Below are 17968 nucleotides of genomic sequence, written 5' to 3'. Positions count from 1 at the left end.
ACACTGGTTAGGCTATGCCCCTGGTCGTGCAGAAGGTGTGGAAGAAAGCCCAGGCTCTGGCAAGAAGAATGCAGCAGGGAGAGAACAAGCTGAGCAAGCAGGAGATCCAATATCCCTGGGCTCTGATCCTTGTTCCCACCACAGGCCTCAGCTTACACCCGTCACCTCCCCTCAGCTCCTAGCGTGGGGAGCAGGAAAAGCTGGTGTCAGACTGGTGGTAGGAGATAAAGGGATGGATTTTAAAAGGAGGGAACATTTGATGATGAGAATATATTTATTTGCAACACTGCATTACGGTGGGACTGGAAGGTGGCAGTTAAAGGAGGTTGGGACCCAACTCTGCATTCTGAAGGGCCCTCCAAACTCTACTTGCAGGGTTGCCATAGGATGAAACTTCAAGCAACTCTGAAGGCTGAAAGGGCAGTTGAAACAATTAGGGAGGCAGGGAGCAAAGAACACGGGATACAACAGTTCAGGAAAAGAGCGAGGAGACATTTCCGAGGCTGTATTAAAAACAGGCCACAGAGTTGTAAAGAAAGCAGCAGCAGGAACTGGCAAGAGATTGTAGGTACTAAGAAGAGGGTCCAAAGATTATCTTAATGTTTTTATAAGATGCACAATCACAAAGTGGGTGACAATGGGTCAGTTTGCTGAAGGGAGAGAATTCGAGAAAGGAAGATGAAGAAGAGCCGTTCTGCGATGTGTAATTTAAGATGTCAACCAGAGGCTCGGTGTAACATATGGAAAGATGCTATACTTAGCCTGACTCGAAAGGGAAAGTTTAGATGTCACAAAGATAGGGTACTGTGACATATATACGCTGTGTGTCAAATGAGTGATCTCAGAAAATTCTCTCAATTCCTGGGGCCTTTTGGGAGCTTCTGGACTACGTTTCCCAAGACGCCCCGCGCCACGCCCCACTTGAAGCCTCCAGAAGGGCGTCCCGTGAGACTCCGAGCGCAGAACTCCGCCTCCGCCGCTGGGGGCGGGGCGACGTCGGACTCCGGGAGCGTCGGATTACGCACTTCCTCCCGGGGTCGGGGCCGAATCGCCGTGTGGCGAGTTCGAGTCCCGCCTCCTGACTCTCACCGCAAGTCCTTGTGTCTGGGGCGGGGCGCATTCGCCGGGAAACCTCTCCGCTGCGAGGGGCGGTGACACGCGTTGGGCTCCACCATGGAGGACTACCTGCAGGGTTGTCGAGCTGCTCTGCAGGTAACGGACCCCTGTCGGCGATCGTGAGGGATGGATCATGGGGTCCAGGAAGGACGAAGATCAGGGAGCTGGGGAGGGTCTGTGTGGAGGGAACACGGGTGGGGCTTGGGATCTGATGAGGCTTGGGGCCTGAGGAGTGGGCAACGAGAATCTAGTCTTGAGAGAGGGACTGCTGCTCAGGCTCCCGGGTCTTGGCCCCCTGCCCCAGAGCGGGAAGGAGAAATCCTGGGTCTGGGTCCTGTATCTGAGCCTCTGCTCGCAGTCGCCTGGGTCAGTTATGTCAAAAGGTCCAGGGCTGTGCCGCCGCCAGGGATGCCCCGCGAGGTGTGTTTGCCCCTTTCACCCCACCCCTCTTTCAGTTCTACACTCGCAAGGCCTCCTTGATCCCCCGGCCTCCAGGTGAACCCCGAGGGTCCGAGGAAACCTGTGCTCATGGCTTTATTGCCTCTGAACGGCGGTTTCTACCTGGGGCCCCTGACTCGTCCTAGATTAGAGGTGGTTGTGGTATTTCCCTGTTTTTAAGATAAACATATACAATATATGTCTGTTGACCAGCAACCTGCAATTCCTTTGCCTCCAGTTTTCTTCCTTGGCCTTAAGGCACACAGATTACATAAAAACAAACCAAAAAAAAAACACACAAAAAACCCACACCTGGAAGATAAACACAAAGCGTGTTTGGAATCAAAACTATAAACATAACTCTTGAATGCTTTCTGGCTTATTTTTGGTACTCTCTGAGCCAGTTGGAATCTCCCAGCCATGCAGCCTTAGGCTGCTATCCCCAGTTAGTAGCAAAAGCTGGCCACAGAGAGGCTCCAGGATGTCACCCGTTCCCCCTACTTCAAACTACACTGCCCCTGTAGAAACCTAGACAATTGGTTGGTTGTGCTTTCCTTTTTTAAGTATCTTATACTCTGAAAATACTTCTGGGCAGTAGATTCTGGTCTTTAACAAATCTTAAAAGTGACCTGATTCCACCTGCAGACTCAGCTGCTGGCATAAATGAACGTTCTTACCTGAAGAATAGGAGTGAAGTTTAATTTTAACACCAATTACTTGCAAAATACAAATTTCGGGAAAGTTGTTTTAATGCATAAGGCAAATTGGAATTAATTCATTTATGTTACCTCCAATTTTCACCACAGGGAACTTTGTGGCACCATTCCAAGTGCTAAGCAGTTGGATTCCACCCCTACCCCCATCCCCTTCAGTAACCCAAATGACTGGTCTCTTTCCCACCATTTGGTAAAGAGCCCTTGAAATTGAAACCTCACCCAGTAGCATTTCATTGAATGCATGTATCCTACAGCATCTACCCTCCAGAGCATCCCTCCCCCTTTCAGGTTAACAGTATATCTTCTATAGCAGTATGAAGCTGAAAATACTGGATTTTTCTAATATTACTGGTATCCTGACCTTTCTCTGCCTGCATTCATCCCTCAAGGAGCAAGAAGACCTAGATCTTAATTTTTCCTTGAACTTGTGAAGATGAGGTTGTATCTTAGAGCTCTCATCATCACATAGCCTAGCCAGGGCCAGGAGAAATGAGAACATTTGACACTAGAATTGTTAGTTGGTGAACTGGTGGCAGGAGGTACAGGTGGACACCAGTAATTTAGATTGCTTTTAGTTGTAGAAGTTGTAAATGTAGATGGTGAACATTTTAAAATGCAAAATGGATATGAAATTAAAAAGATCCTTTTTCTTCTCCCCATCTAATTCCCCAGAGGCCACACTTGTTTCTTGTGTAAAGAAAGTACTAGTTAACCCTGCCCTGTGTGGCTCAGTTGGTTGGAGTGTTCTCTCTACACCAAAAGGTGGCCTGTTAGATTCCCGGTCAGGGCACATACCCAGGTTATGGGCTCGATCCCAGGTCAGAGCTCATTCGGGGGCAACCCATTGATGTTTCTCTCTGTGTGTCTGTCTTGCTTTCCCTTTCCCTCTCTCTCCCATTCCTCTCTCTAAAAAATCAATAAATTTTAAAAATAAGAGAAAGTATGATTTAGAGACACTGTTAACATTTGAGTGTTCCCGTTAAACTATAGTTTAACTTGTAGGGAATCGTGAATGCTTGACTTTTACACCATATAGAAATGGCTGATAACCCAGACAACTCTCTTGATACCATATTTTTAGCATTCGATACCAGAGGAATTTTCTACAGCCTCTGCCACAATGACAGTAGGATGTTCCATTTAAAAGAAATCCTGACTCATCCCAAGTGAGGAAAATGTTTTGCCTCAGGGTGGGGCTGCATTCGAGGTTAGGTGTTCATCCAGCAGTCTTTGGATAATCTGGGTGGTCTGTACTTCTCAGGCATGAGGCAGGAACCAGGAGTGGCTGGCTTTCCTGAGAAATTGACAGTCCTGGCATCAGTATTAGTTCCATTTTCTCTGCTGGGAGGGTTTCTCTATCTCTGGCTCCTTGTCTCCTTTTTCGCCCTCCCTCAGTAACTATTTTGTAGAGTAGGCATCAGACCATATTCAGCTTCAGAATGGAACTCAGGGCTTTGCCAGCCCTGGAACCCATCCCCTCTCCCCCCACTGAGGCCAGAAAGAACATCAGGATATAGTCATTTCAAGTAGTGGGTGGTTGTTTGTTTGTTTTTTCAGGAAAAAAAAAAGTTTATATTTACTTATGGCTCTCAGATTGTATTTCTTCCATTGGCAGCTTAGGTTTCCTCATGCTCTAAGTATAGCTATATTTGCTCTGAACTCTTCCCCCATGGTCAGAAAACTGAGGCTGCTGTGCTTGTGCTTTCAGCTGGTGGGGGGTGGGGTGAGGGTAAAGAGTTGCACACGTTTGTCCCAAATGAGGAGAATGTTTCTGTATAAGTTGGGCAGCCATATACCTGCTCTGCCCAGGACAGTCTTAGTTTATTCTGACATAGTCATTAATCGCAACCCCCTTTCCTTCTCAAAAAGTGTCCTGGTTTGAACAAAGTGTAGTGAGCTCCTTAAGGCAGAAGTAAAGTTCCGTAGGAGAGCCGCAGATGTCAGCAGTGGGAGGTTAGAGGAAGAGGATTGCTCTGGCCTGGCCAATCGGGGAAGGCTTCCAGAGAGAGGAGGCTTTGAATAGGGCCTGACTACACCTGGAGGGGGAGAGGAGACAGAAGGGAGCCCATCTTGACTACAACAGAGTAGGCACTTATGTGCTGTCTCTCTCTTTTTTTTAAACAGACTTTTTAAAAAGATCTTTTTTTTTCATTGATTTTTAGAGAGAGAGGAAGGGAGAGAGAGAAACATCGATGTGAGAGAGAAACATCGATTGGTTGCCTTCCTCCCGCACACCCCCCGACTAGGGATCGAACTGGCAACCTGGGTTTGTGCCCTGACCTGGAATGGAACCAGTGACCCTTTGGAGCCTGGGACGACACTCAAGCAACTGAGCCACACCAGCCAGGGCTGTGCTGTCTCATTTAATCCTCATAACAACTTCATGACATTTATTACAGTACTATCTTCATTTTTAAAATGAAAAATGAGGCTTATTAGGGTGGTCTTTTCAAATGTCAGCTCCACTGCTTCCAGACAGAGCAGAACTAGTAGTGCAAAGGGCAGAGCTGGGAATGTGCACATTGTGTTTTTCGAGTGTCGAATAGACCATTAGGCTGGGAGAATGCTGGGTGCTGACAGGGGAAAGAAATGCCACCACCTCCCTTGGTCGCTCCTGTTCCAAGATTAGCTAAAAGTTCCAGAATATTCCTTTTGTATTAGTTCCTTTTGGTTGCTGTCTGAGCTTGGCTGAGCGCAAGGGATTGGTTATTCGTCTTCCTCTGGAAATTGTTTCTCCTCACCTCAGAGCCGTGAAGTTGTATTTAGTCTCTACCTTTTGCTTTGCTGCTTAGCCTTCTCTTGATGCTGAAAATCTAACTGACTCTGATTCCTCTGCCACTGAAATGCAGCAGCACTAATGTGAGTTTTGGAAAGGGCCTCTTCGTTCCCAGCAATAGGTCTCACCCCTTTGCTCTGCCTTTTATTTTATTTTTTTTAGAGAGAGAGAAACATTGATCAGTTGCCTCCCATATGCACCCTGACCGGGAATCAAACCCGCAACCTAGGTATATGCCCTGACTGGGGATCAAACCTGCAACCTTTTGGTGTATAGGACAACACTCCAACCAACTGAGCCATTTAGCCAGGGCCCCTTTGCTCTGCCTTTTCTCTGTTCCTCTTGCTTTTTGCTCCAGAGTCAGGGCCATATGGCCGCTTGTGTTTATATAGTTCCCTAGAGAACATCGTGCCCCCCCTTACTGGTTCAGTGAGCAAGTTATCTGTGCAGCCACTTATCTCAAGTGCTTTGTTGTCACTTTGGTACACCGCCATCTGGGCAGTTCTTGGTATCCAGGGAGCTGAGGGGCCTTCTCTGGTATCAGGAGGAGGAATTGCAAGTCAGAGAAGTTACTCTAGCACTGGGGTCTTGGGTACAGAATTCTCATATTGTGTTGTGAAAGAGTTTAATATTGAAAATAATCTCCCATGCTGTTCAATATGAGTGGGTCTTGACTGCCACCCTGTGGAATTAGGCTTAGAGAAATGGGCGCAGGGGAGAACCTCAGTGCAAACTTTCCCCAGAGGTCCTTTGCCCAAAATCTTGACAGATGACCTCTGCCTTTTCTGCTTCTCTCTAGGGGTGGGAATAGGAGGTGGGAAATAGGGTGATTGAAGAACAAGAACCTAGTTAGTTATGAGATAAGGCAATTTATACCACCAGAAGTTTTCTAAAATTGTTCCTTTCTGGGGAATTGGGGGAGGAGGTGGTAGTAGCCAATACAGGGAAGATGATTCTAGGCTCCCCGAGATTCTCTTTTCCTAAAATTAATTACTTGATAACTGTTCCTTGTTATGTTTTGCTCCTCTGAACTGTCCCACTTTTCTAAAAACTTTTCCATCTAGCAAATCATCTTCCCTGATTGAAGAAGCCAGAATGCTTGGATTTTCACCTTTCTATAACTCAGTAGTTTTTACCCAGGAGTGATTTTTGCTCCCCAGGGAATATTTGGCAAGTTGAGACATTTTTTATTGTCATGACTGGGGGTGCTACAGGCCTCTAGTGGGTGGACACCAGGGATGTTGCCAAACATCCTGCAAGGCACAGGACAGCCCCCTCAACAAAGAATTAGCCAGTGTAAAATGCCAGTAGTGCTGAAGTTAAGAAACTCTGCTGTAACTAGTGCGTCTCATTTGTTCTCCCTTACCCCTTCGTCCCTCAGAAGCAGGCTGAGAGAGAAGTTCAAAAGCAAACTAGTAAGAGAATTCTTGTGCCCTAACTTGAACCATAGACTTTATGGTCTCATTCCACCTGGCTGGGTACTCATACCTATAATGAAATCATAACTCTTAAAGTACCTACCTCTTCAGGTTGTTTTGCAGATTAAATGATTAGTTCGTACACATAAAGCTATTAGAACAGTGGATGGCACACTCTAAATGTTTCAGAACTAAACCAAATCCCAGTCTCTGCTATTGTGGGCACTGTAGGTTTTAATGTATAGTATTTTAAACTCTGATAGCTAGGGAGATGCAAGGGAACAAAGTTAATAATAACCCTCCCTCCTCAGTTCTTATCAGCAGCTGGACTTTTCAGAGTGTTAAAAATAAAAGTTGCAGCAACTGTGCTCACTTTAAGCTAAACCTTCTGGGAACATGTTTTTTTCTTGGGTTGAGAGTGTTGGTCATATCTGGTTATCATGGAGGCTCCTTGGGGGAAGGAGAGGGAAAGTTTTTACGGACAACTAGATAATGGACTCGATCTTTTTTTAAAATATGTTTTTATGGATTTTAGAGAGAGGAAAGGAGAGGGATAGAGAGATAGAAGCATCGATGATCAATGAGAGAGAAACATTGATCGGCTGCCTCCTGAACACCCCCTACTGGGGATCAAGCCCACAACCAGGTCGGTCATGTGCCCTGACCAGGAATCAAACCAGGGACCTCTTGGAGCATGGGTTGACGCTCAATCACTGAGCCACACCAGCCAGGCTAGATCTTATTTTTTGAAGTGTAAGTATTCTTTTTCCTCTTTTGAAAATGGGAAAAAAATAAACCATGGCTTGAATACATCAGCTTACCTCCGACTTGAATACATCAACTTACCTTAACAGCAGTAAATAATTCTCATTTTTAAATGATTAACATTCAAGGAGACAGTGTAGCAGAGAGGAAAGAGCACTTTCCCACTAACTGGATCTGTGTGGGATGCTCAGAGCTTTGCCAAAACACAGGTGCCCCCTCAGCTGACACCTTCGTCCATGAGACGAGGACCCATGGGTGAACCTGCCTACCTCCTCAGTAAGAGTCAGTGAGAGGATGTGTGTGGAGCCCTGCACAGGCACGAGTGAGGCAAACAAATGCGGAGATGCTTCTGCTAGTCTCCCATTCTCCTTCCAGGAGTCCCAACCACTACATGTTGTGCTGGGAAATGAAGCCTGTGACTTGGACTCCATGGTGTCTGCTCTCGTCTTGGCTTTTTACCTGGCAAAGGTGAGTACTTAGGAACAGAATCCCTTAGAATGAAAAGATTTGGATTCAAGATTCAGCTCCGCTGCTTAACACCATCTAGTCTTGGGTAAGTTAAATCCCTTACCTTTTCCAAGTCTCATGTCACCATCTATAAGGCCCGAAATAATTTACAGTGTTGCTGTGAGGATCAAATGAGTAACTGTATTTTGAAGAATGTGTAAACCCGGAGCATTTGAGATCTTGCTTCCTGGCAGTTGCCGTCAGTTTGGCTCAAATAAACTCATTAAAAAAAAAGAATGTAAACTCTAAAGCAGTATTCGAACACTTTATTATTGAGTTCCTTATGGGTGTCCATGATCTCGTGTGTGTTCCTAATGTGCACGTCAGCTCTTGACAACTGATAATTCCTTTTCCGCAGCATCTAAAACTAGGTCTTTTCCATGAGTTATCTTGTTGACCTTCATGTTGTTGCTAAGAACGAGAGGGGACAAGAGTTGTCTCTTTATTTTTATCAACTGCGTAATTGTGGCTTTGAGAAGGGCAGTAACTCACCCAAGGTCATGTTTCTTGGTCCCAAATGTCTTATTTTTCCTGTCCCAAAACATTGCCATACCTTTTTTTCTTTTCTTTTTAAAAATACGTTTTTGTTGATTTCAGAGAGAGGGAGAGAGAAATAGAAATATCAACGATGAGTCATTGATTAGCTGCCTCCTGCATGGCCCCTACTGGAGATTGAGCCTACAGCCTGGGCATGTGCCCTGACTGGGAATCAAACTGTGATCTCCTGGTTCATGGGTCACCACTCAACCACTGAGCCACACTGTCTGGGCAACCATACCTTTTTTTCATTTTCCTCTCCAGACAACTGAAGCTGAGGATGTCTTTGTGCCAGTTTTAAATATAAAACGTTCTGAGCTACCTCTACGGGGTGACAATGTCTTCCTCCTTCAGAAGATGCACATTCCAGAGTCCCTCTTGATTTTCCGGGATGAGATTGACCTCCACGCGTTGCACCAGGCTGGCCAACTCACCCTGATCCTTGTTGACCATCATGTCTTACCCAGGTAAGTGGAAGGAAGTTAAGCTGATACTTACCATGTGCCGTGTTGGACTCGGATGAGTAAGATATAAAGAGAGAAAGAATTTTTACTCTCGGGAATCTCATGGGCTAATCGTAATTGATGGATCATATAAGATGTAGAAAATATTGTCACTTCTCCACTTTTGCAAGTAGAAACTTGGAGAGTTCAAACTAAAGGTAACTCAGAAATCATTTAGATCTGCCTTTGGTATCATTATTTTTTTAAGATTTTGTGGCAGATGTATTATAATAGAAACTTTTGAATAATGATTGCAACTCTTTAAGTTTTAAAAAGTTAGCAAAATTATTTCCTACATAAGACAATATCTCATTAGTGTCTGTTTAACAAAGGTACACACCTCTAATAATTCCATCCCTAATATAGGACTGGAAAAAACTGTCAACAAAGCAACATAAATAAGTCTCTCTGGCTCCTGCTAGTATTAAAATGTATGTTTTCCCTTGAGCACACTGGTTATAGCAGGACATTGACAGAGGGTAACCTAAGGACATTGATCCAGCTGTCCACTTACTCATTAATAAACTGTGTAGAGGATGAAGGTGAGACGAGTCCCTGCTTTCAAGAAACTTTCAGTCAGGAAGCGGGAACTATGCTAACAGATCATTGTAATGGATTTAGAGGTAGGTGATGACCATCACTCCAGGGGACAGTAGGTGCACAAAGGATGGAGTGGTTAAATTTACTAGAGGGGAGTAGAGGGTGTCAGGAAAGGTTTCCTAACAGAGTTGGCCCTTGATCTCAGTCTCGAAAGAGAACTAGGTATTTGCTCGGGGAATGGGGAGGTAAGGTAGTTAGGAAAATCATCCAGGCAGAGAGAGTGATTAATATAAGCAAAGGCAGGCAGGCATGAAATAGCATGGTGAGTTGGGGGAATTGGAATTTGCTTTGCATGGCTGTATCATAAAATATGAGTGAAAAGTAAGACATGGAAAAAGATGAGACTAGAGAGGTAGGCAGGGGCCAGATCATGGAGACCTTGTAGGCCTTGCCAGAGAGATTAGACTTTATTTTAGGGCAGTGGGGACCTATTATAATTATATTTATTCCAGGTCCTAACAGAATCAAATTTGCATTTTTCAAATGATCATTCAGGTAGCATTGTGGAGGATGGCTTAGGAAGGCCCAAGACTGGAAGCAGGTGTTTGGTTAAGAAACTATTGGAATAGTCCAGGTGAGATACTGAGGGCCTAGAATAGCAGTGGCAGAGGGTTTGAAAAAGAGGAAATAAATACAAATTGAAGTAGAAGACATGGGATCTGGTGACCTGCATGGAATTTGGGTATTAAATGAATTGAGGGACCAGAAAAGATTTAGATGTTGGGTGTCAAGGGTGTCGATTGGAAAGGCAACCTTAAAGGACATCAAATATATGGATAAGGTATTGGTAGCAGATACTTTGCCAAATTCACGTATACACTATTTAAAGATGACTTTAGTTATAACATTAAAGAAGAGAATTGAAAGGAGTGAGGCAGAGGTACAAGTGTTTACCTAAGATGTCTGCATTTTCCTTCACGAGTGAGGTGGAGATTGGTTAGAAGTAGCTGGAGTGCTCCTACTTACCTTTGTTTCTCTTTTCCCCCCTCGACAGAAGTGACGCAGCCCTAGAGGAGGCAGTGGTAGAGGTGCTAGACCATCGGCCAATCGAGCAGAAACGCTGCCCCCCCTGCCATGTTTCAGTTGAGCTGGTGGGGTCCTGCACTACCCTGGTGACCGAGAGAATCCTGCAGGGGGCACCAGAGATTTTGGACAGGCAAACTGCAGCCCTTTTGCATGGTGAGGGTGGTTTGGTTGGGGCCTGACTCCTTAGTACCTCTATTCCTATCCCAGAGAAGGGACAGTGGAAAAGTCTAGATTCTTCCAGCTTGGTCATACCCTCTCAGAGCCACTCAGTCCATACTGAAGGCTGGGATTCTTTCAGGGGTAATTAGGCATTAAAAGGCTGTGGATACTTTGTTGGAGAACGCAGAAAGGAAGCAGGGGACAACAGACCTAGAAGCTGCCTCAGCAGCACTGTGTGATGAAAAGAGAGTAGCCAAAGCAGCAGGAAACAGATTCCAGTACCATTTCTGCCCAGGTAGTAGTTATATGGCCTTGAGCAAGTCTCTTATCCTTTCTTATTCTCATTTTCTCCATTTGTGGGAAAAAGAGAGAGAGAGAGTTAGACTAGACGGTCTCAACTTATAAGATTCTTTACTGGGAATTTGGCCCATGGAAGAGAGGTCATCTTTCTCTAACTAGGTTTCAAAATCTCCAAAGATTGAGATGCTCAGGCTTCCTTTCTACCTGTTCCCCATTTCCCTGCCTCCATTTTAGTTTGGATTTGGGAGGCCTTAGGACATTGTCCCAGTTTCTTGTTTTGTTTTCAGTGAGTTTGCATTCGATCTCCCCTGTATTATGTCCATCTGGTTGGAGGGTTATGTGTGTTTCAGTGGTCAAGAGTGGACGTCCACAAGATTTGAGTTTCTGCCATCTTCCTTTTCCACAGGAACAATCATCCTGGACTGTGTCAACATGGACCTTAAAATTGGAAAAGCAACCCTGAAGGACAAGAAATATGTGGAGAAACTGGAGGCCCTCTTCCCAGATCTGCCCAAGAGAAATGACATCTTTGATTCTCTGCGAAAGGCAAAGTTTGATGTGTCAGGTATGAAGTGTTAAACCGACTTCTCTCCCTCCCACGTAAGAAAACACCATCAAAACAGTTTTCAGAACATGGGTAATGGTTTAAGCTTTGGAGAGAAACGGGGTAGTGTGTGAGTCCAATCAGGAACTAATCAATCATGTACTGGATTGCTCTATCTGGGCTATTGGGGAAGATGAGGAGGAATATACTAAGAGTCTCAGAGGTTTCCAGTCTAATCAGAGAATATAGACATATAAATAAAATACGCTGAGGGAGTACTAAATTATCAGAGTGCGATCTGGATAATTGGTCAGGGAAACAGGGTGACTATTCCAAGGACAAAGGAAGAAAACAAAAATCTTCTATAATTTTCCACCCAGCTACCACCTGATAAAAAATAAAGTGCCACATGTACTTTTAGAAAATTAAAACAACACAGAAAGGGGGAAAAAAATCAAAAGTAAAAACCTGTCTTCCTTTTACTTTTTTCCCCCCAAAGTCCCTCTCTCTAAAGCCCCTTCTCTCCAAAGTACCTCACTCCAAGGGTAACTACTGTGACCCGGTAATTTAAAGTAATTTTTATTATATTATTAAATTTCAGTTATCTGCCCTAGTTATTGCCCCAGGGAGAAGCTGTGTTTTTCCTCTTCCTTGACTCATCTTGGTGTCTTTACCTTCCTGGGCTCCTCTTTTTTGACCCCTAATCTCACATCTACTTTCTAGGACTGACCACCGAGCAGATGCTGAGAAAGGACCAGAAGACCATCTTCAGACAAGGCATCAAGGTGGCCATTAGTGCAATATATATGGATTTGGAGGTAAGAGCAAGATGTAGGTGTGGGTGGGAAGAGAAAACCTTCAGTTATGTAGGTAACCTTGCCCCTTACTTCTGGCTTTCCTCCAGAGTATATCTTGTACCTGTCTGTGTTTCACCAGCTCTGTCGTAACTCCCACAGTTCATTGTCTCTCACTGCACGACTCTCATAGCCCGCACAGCTTCCCAGCCTCCACTTTTGCACCGTTACAAACCATTCTCCCAACAGTAGCCAGAGTGATGATGTTAATACGTAACTTAGATCATATCATCCCCTTCCTCTACTGCCTTTTCAATGCACTTTTTTTTTTTTTTAAATATATCTTTATTGATTTCAGAGAGAGGAAAGGAGATGGAGAGAAATAGAAACATCAATGATGAGTCATTGATCGAGCCCACAACCTGGGCATGTGCCCTGACCGGGAATCAAACCCTGATCGCCTGGATCCCAGGTCGACACTCAACCGCTGAGCCACGCCCGGCCGGGCTCAATGCACTTTTAATAAAATGTGAAGACTTTACTGTGGTTTATAGGGCCCACCTTGGTCTGGCCCTGGTCTTTCCTTCTGATCTCACTCACTCCAGCCCCGCTCCTGTTCTCACAACACTGCAGCCATACTGGTTTTCTTTCTGTTCCTTGGACCCATTAAGTTCATTCCCAACTCAGGGCCTTTGTACTTGCTTTTCCCTCTGCATAGCTGGCTCCTTCCTATTGTGCAGGTCTTAGCTCAGATGTCTCCTCTTTTTAAGAGGTTTTTCCTGACCATCCTAACTGAAATAATATCCTCCCTGCTTAAAAATCTCTAACAGTTATCTTACTTTGTTTTCCTCCTAGCACTCAACACACTGAAATAATCATATTTCATGGTTTCCTTATTTATTGTCTATATTTCTCTGCTCGTTTATCAGCTCTGCCAGAGGGAGGACCCTGTTTCTTTTGTTTCTGCTATATCTGCAGCACCTTTGACAGTCCCTGTCACAAAGTGGATGCTCAGTAAATGAACATAACTTTGATAATGGTATTTTAATACCTGGTTCCATATTATATTGGTTTAAATCATTTGACAGCCCGATCTTAACACATACTCTCATAGTCTGCATAGCTTTCTACTAAATGCTATGTAAAAATCCTAAATAATTAAATAAAACAGAAAAGCATGACCTCTTATGACTCATAACCTAGTTTGGGAAACAAACATAAGAACATAAAAGGCTAAGCTACCAAGTACCATAATCACAGTACAAATCAGGCGTTAGAAATGCCAAGGATAGAGAGGAGCCCTGATCAGGAACATTGGTGTCGTCCATTGGAGGAAAGGCTGTGTGAGGTTTTGGAGAAGGGTAGAGATTGTCAAAGAAGGAAGAGTCAAGGATGCAGTTGTCACATGTCTGTTCTTATTTGTATGCCCTGTTCTCTTTTAGAATAAAAATACCCACAAGGCAAAGACCTTGCTTGTTTGATTGCAAGAGCAGGGGAGCCTTGTACTTGCCAGGCATGTTACACACGTTATTTTTTTTTAATACATCTTTATTGATTCAGAGAGAAGAAGGGAGAGGGAGAGAGAGAGACAGAAACATCAATGATGAGAGAGTCGTCATTGATCGACTGCCTACGGGAACATAGATAGCACAGAGTAAATACTAGGTACCGTTCTGATGGAGTATAAGGCCCAGGTTAACATTCAAAGAAACGCTTTATAAGCACTTTTTGTTGGTGGTGACAAGGGGGTTCCAGCTGTATCCCTCATCCCTGCCCATTTCTTCTCTTTCAGGCCTTCCTGCAGAGGTCTGGCCTCATTGCAGACCTCCATGCTTTCTGCCAGGCCCACAGCTATGATGCCTTGGTCGCCATGATCATCTTCTTCAACACTCACAATGAGCCAGTGCGGCAATTGGCTATTTTCTGTCCCCATGCAGCACTCCGAATGACAGTGAGTCTCTGTCTCTTCTCTAGCCTGAGGGCTCTCCAGAGCTCCACCTGTACACGCTGCCCTGTGCTGTAAAGACCTCTCTTTGGTTCTTCCATTTACGTAGAGGTCCCTTGACCTATTTCCAGAATCTCCCCTCCCGCTTTTTTCCATTCTGTGTCTGCGTGAATCCTTAGTCATCCTGTTGTTGAGAAGGGGAGATTCCAAAGAGAATTACAGGTGGAGTTCCTACTTAGAAGGAACTTGAAATCAGGTTAAAAGTAAATGTGATGAATCTGGAGTTAGAACTTGATTTTTAGCTTAATCGTTAACTGTTCAACCCTGAAAATCAATTCCTTTCTCTCTACCCTGTTCCCTTGAAAAGCGGAAACATAAGAGAAACCTTTTCTACTACTTACCCGTGCAGGGAGTAATTACTCTGTGTAGCGCTGACTGTGTAGAGAAGTGACCTGAGAACAGGTTTGTTTTCTTGCCTGGTTTTCCGTTTGGCTGCCTTTCCTACCTCCTCCCCTTTCTTTCCCTCTGTTGGTTACTCATTAGCCCAGGGAAGAATTCGAAAGTGGACTTAAGGCAGTCCAGGGCCTCTTTGGGTTGCTTGGGCTGTATGACAACTGCTGAAGATTGGTTTGAATACAGCCAGGTAATCCTTTGAGCCGGTAAAAGCTACGTCCGCCCTTTCCCACACCTCTCTGCCTTTGTCTTCTCCTCTAGGAAGCAAATGTAAATTCATTTAGTGGAGGGTAGTTGGCATTGTGGAAAGACTACAGTTTTGAAAGGTAGATAGACATGCTTTTCTGTCCCAGGTTTGCCACTTACTTTCTCTTTGAGCTAAAGCAAATCAGTTGACTTCTGAGCTTGTAAGTAGCATAATATTACCAATAATTAGTCTGATGTGATCATTAAACATAACATCATATGTAAAATACATTGCTGGGCACAAGGTAAACACTCGGTAAAAGGTGGCTCCTACTAATCATGCTAGAAAGGAAAAGGTACTTTGGCCAATAGAAGTGCCTCTCCCCGCCTTCCTATATCTCCCCACCTTCTCCCAACCACAGCCCCTCTGTGCCTTTCTCCTGGAGCTGTGATGACACTATAGCATAGGCTGCCTTGTGCTGGGAAATGAGAGTCCTCTTTTCACAATCAGCCCTACCATTTCCTCTCTTCTTCCTGTTTTAGGAATAGTATAATACAGTGATTCAGAACACCAGCTTTGGTGACAGGCCTAGGTTCAAGTGTTAGCTTTGCTTCATTCAAACTATAAATTTAAGAAGTTACTTAATCTGTCTAAGCCTCAGTTTCCCTACCTCTTAATGAGGGTAATAGTAATACCAATCCTATAAAGCAGTATTTGTAAATGACCAGACTTGACACCATGCCTGGCATACTTCCCACCCCTACCTTGACCTGTTCATTCTTTCTGCCTCTATCCTTCCCCTGACCTCAGTGTAGATATGTGTCCCTTCCCAGCTAAGGACAGAGTTTGAGTTTTTGAGCACAGGAAAACACTTGGAGACAACACTAGGTTAGAAGCTGGTGGTCCTGGGTTCTGATTCAGACTCTACCATCTTCTACATGATTTTTCTCAAGATGCTTAATCTCTCAGGGATTCAGTTTACTTATTAATAAAATGAAATATATGATCTTAAATGTTTCTTCTGTTTCTAAAATACTATGTATATTAGCTGATGTGCCTTTTGTTGCAAACAATAGAGCTGAACTCTGGGTAACTTAAAAAAAAAAGTCTTCTCTGTAAGAGAAGCCTCCAGCTTAGAAGCCTCAGCAATCTGCCTTGGCAGTTTGCTTCACCACCTTATATGCCATTTCCCTATCTCGTCACCCCTTTAGATCTGTGGAGTCCTGGAACAATCCCAGTCTCCGTCTCTGAAGCTGACTGCCGCCCCAACCACCCACCCTAACCTCCAAGCCTATCTTCAAGGCAACACCCAGGTCTGTCGAAAGAAATTTCTGCCTCTGCTCCAGGAAGCCCTGTCAGCATATTTTGACTCCATGACAATCCCTTCAGGGCAGCCTGAGACAGTGGATGTGTCCAGGGAGCAGGTAGACAAGGAATCGGACAGGGCAGTGACCTCCTCCCTGATTCCTGGACTGAGCCAAGATGAGGAGGAGCCTCCGCTGCCCCCCACGCCCATGAACAGCTTGGTGGATGAGTGCCCTCTGGATCAGGGGCTGCCTAAACTCTCGGCCGAGGCCATCTTTGAGAAGTGCAGCCAAATCTCACTGTCACAATCTACCACTGCCTTCCTGTCCAAGAAGTGACTATTGGGAGAGGAGGGGACAGTGAGAGAAGTTGCTTGAACCACCTCGAATGCATGTTTTGAGAGGCTTCGGCTCTTCTGTCCCCAGTGCTCCAGGACCTGGTGCACTTGGACTGTTCCCGTGAGTCTGGAAGGAGGAAGAAGTAAGAGAAGGCAGCTGCTCTAGGAATGGCTGTCCGCCTTTCCCCCCGATCTCTGCCAATCCAATTCTGTTATTTAATTTAATTCTTTAGATCTGCACTGACTCCCCAGGGGTACAATGCAACTCCTATGCTGTTCCAGCAGAATAGCACAAAAAGAATGTACCCCCAAAGTGCCCTCAGCAAGGCCCTTTAACAGAACCAGTATCTCTCATGGAACCAAACAGGCATTGTCTCCATGTGCTCATTTGTTCTCTCATTGATTCGGATATCTGTTGAATGCCTACTCTAAGCTAGATAGAAAATAGAGTGCACTTTGGAAACTCCTATTTCAGTTTTCAGCCTTTAGCAGATTTCCAGCTTCATGACTCCTCTTTCTTCCCCCAGTTAGGTAAAAGGTGTCTGATGCCGAAATGGCTAAATTTTTTTCCTAAGCTTATGGTGACTTTTTAAAGATTGTTTGGGAGCAGATAGAGGCCATTATCTTCTGCCCTAATCAGGTAACCTGGCCCTCAGTTTCTTTGGATCCCTTGTCCCAAAGCCACAGGGAGCCTGAAGAACCCCAAATCCCCGAGTGTTCAGGAGACACTCAGGAAGGCCTTACGACCTCATGGGCACTCTGCCCAAAAGACAGCAGAACTGCAATGAGAACCTCAGCTCTGTCCCTGCATTAGTGGGTCCGTCAATTTCTTGTCCATGTCATTCTCTTCTGGCTCATATTAAAAGGAAACATGGAGTTCTAATATGGACTGCCACGGACTGTGTCTTTTGGCGAGACACTTCATCTTTAAGTCTCATTTTCCCCACCTGTAAAGCTAAGGATCTAGACTAGAAGTTCTGTTTTCCCTGGGAGTGCTCAGGGTCACTGGATTGTCTGTATTTACATGTGATTGTATGAAGGGACTCAGCCTCATGTAGCATGTACAGGGGTATAATTCATACCATAGTGACCCATGAACAAGCTCCCTCCCGCTGACTTGTTCTGCATGTATAGTCTCCCTTGTTTCTTCAGACCAACCTATTCCCCCTTTTCCTAACCCACAGCTCTAGTCCATGTAAGTTGCCAAGTTTCACTGAATAGTGGGGTATGTGATGGTTTTGGCATGACGTCTTCAGTGTGAGGGGGACAGTGTGACTTCACTTTGAGGGGTGATGTGTGTAGCCGTTGAAAGACAAAAATAGTGGTGTGATTACTGAACCAAAGGAATTTATGTTTTGTAACTCGGGTACTTTATTTTGCATTTTGTTAAAGTATTAAATAATGTTTTCCTGGTTGGGGTCTTATTGTCTCTTTTTACAACGATCAGGCCTTTCCATCAGATAATTGCTTCAGCCTCATGATTTTCTCCCTTCTTCCTGTTGTGCTTACTATCTTCTTTCTGTTGACTCTTTGGGATTAAGG

At 44.7% G+C, this 17968-nt stretch overlaps 1 protein-coding gene across 2 annotated transcripts; it reads left to right on the top strand.

Moving 5' to 3' along the window:
- The first annotated feature begins 1033 nt into the window (after nt 1-1033).
- PRUNE1 (prune exopolyphosphatase 1) lies at nt 1034-17840 on the top strand. 2 transcript variants are annotated; one of them, XM_081122362.1, is made up of 8 exons: nt 1034-1212; nt 7605-7697; nt 8538-8740; nt 10371-10555; nt 11268-11426; nt 12129-12223; nt 13992-14150; nt 15996-17840. In XM_081122362.1, exons 1-8 carry the CDS (start codon nt 1174-1176, stop codon nt 16425-16427), a joined length of 1365 nt encoding a protein of 454 aa, XP_080978488.1. In that variant the 5' UTR covers nt 1034-1173; the 3' UTR covers nt 16428-17840. The 2 variants fall into 2 exon arrangements, with proteins under 2 accessions (XP_080978488.1, XP_080978489.1); XM_081122363.1 differs by having other exon boundaries at nt 1103-1212; nt 7605-7782.
- The last annotated feature ends 128 nt before the right edge of the window (nt 17841-17968 follow it).

This window comes from Miniopterus schreibersii (genome assembly GCF_964146895.1).
Source record: "Miniopterus schreibersii genome assembly, chromosome: 19".
In the NCBI taxonomy this organism is placed as follows: Eukaryota; Metazoa; Chordata; class Mammalia; order Chiroptera; family Miniopteridae; genus Miniopterus; species Miniopterus schreibersii.
Note: the sequence above shows the minus strand (reverse complement) of the source record. Positions and strands in the feature narration are given on the sequence as shown.

What these genes read in the sequence shown, in the direction of transcription:
- PRUNE1 (XM_081122362.1), top strand. Translation starts at nt 1,174, where the DNA reads ATGGAGGACTACCTGCAGGGTTGTCGAGCTGCTCTGCAG. An exon ending in TGGCTTTTTACCTGGCAAAG is followed by an intron (nt 7,698 to 8,537) that starts GTGAGTACTTAG and finishes TTTCCTCTCCAG; the next exon opens with ACAACTGAAGCTGAGGATGT. An exon ending in ATGCAGCACTCCGAATGACA is followed by an intron (nt 14,151 to 15,995) that starts GTGAGTCTCTGT and finishes TCACCCCTTTAG; the next exon opens with ATCTGTGGAGTCCTGGAACA.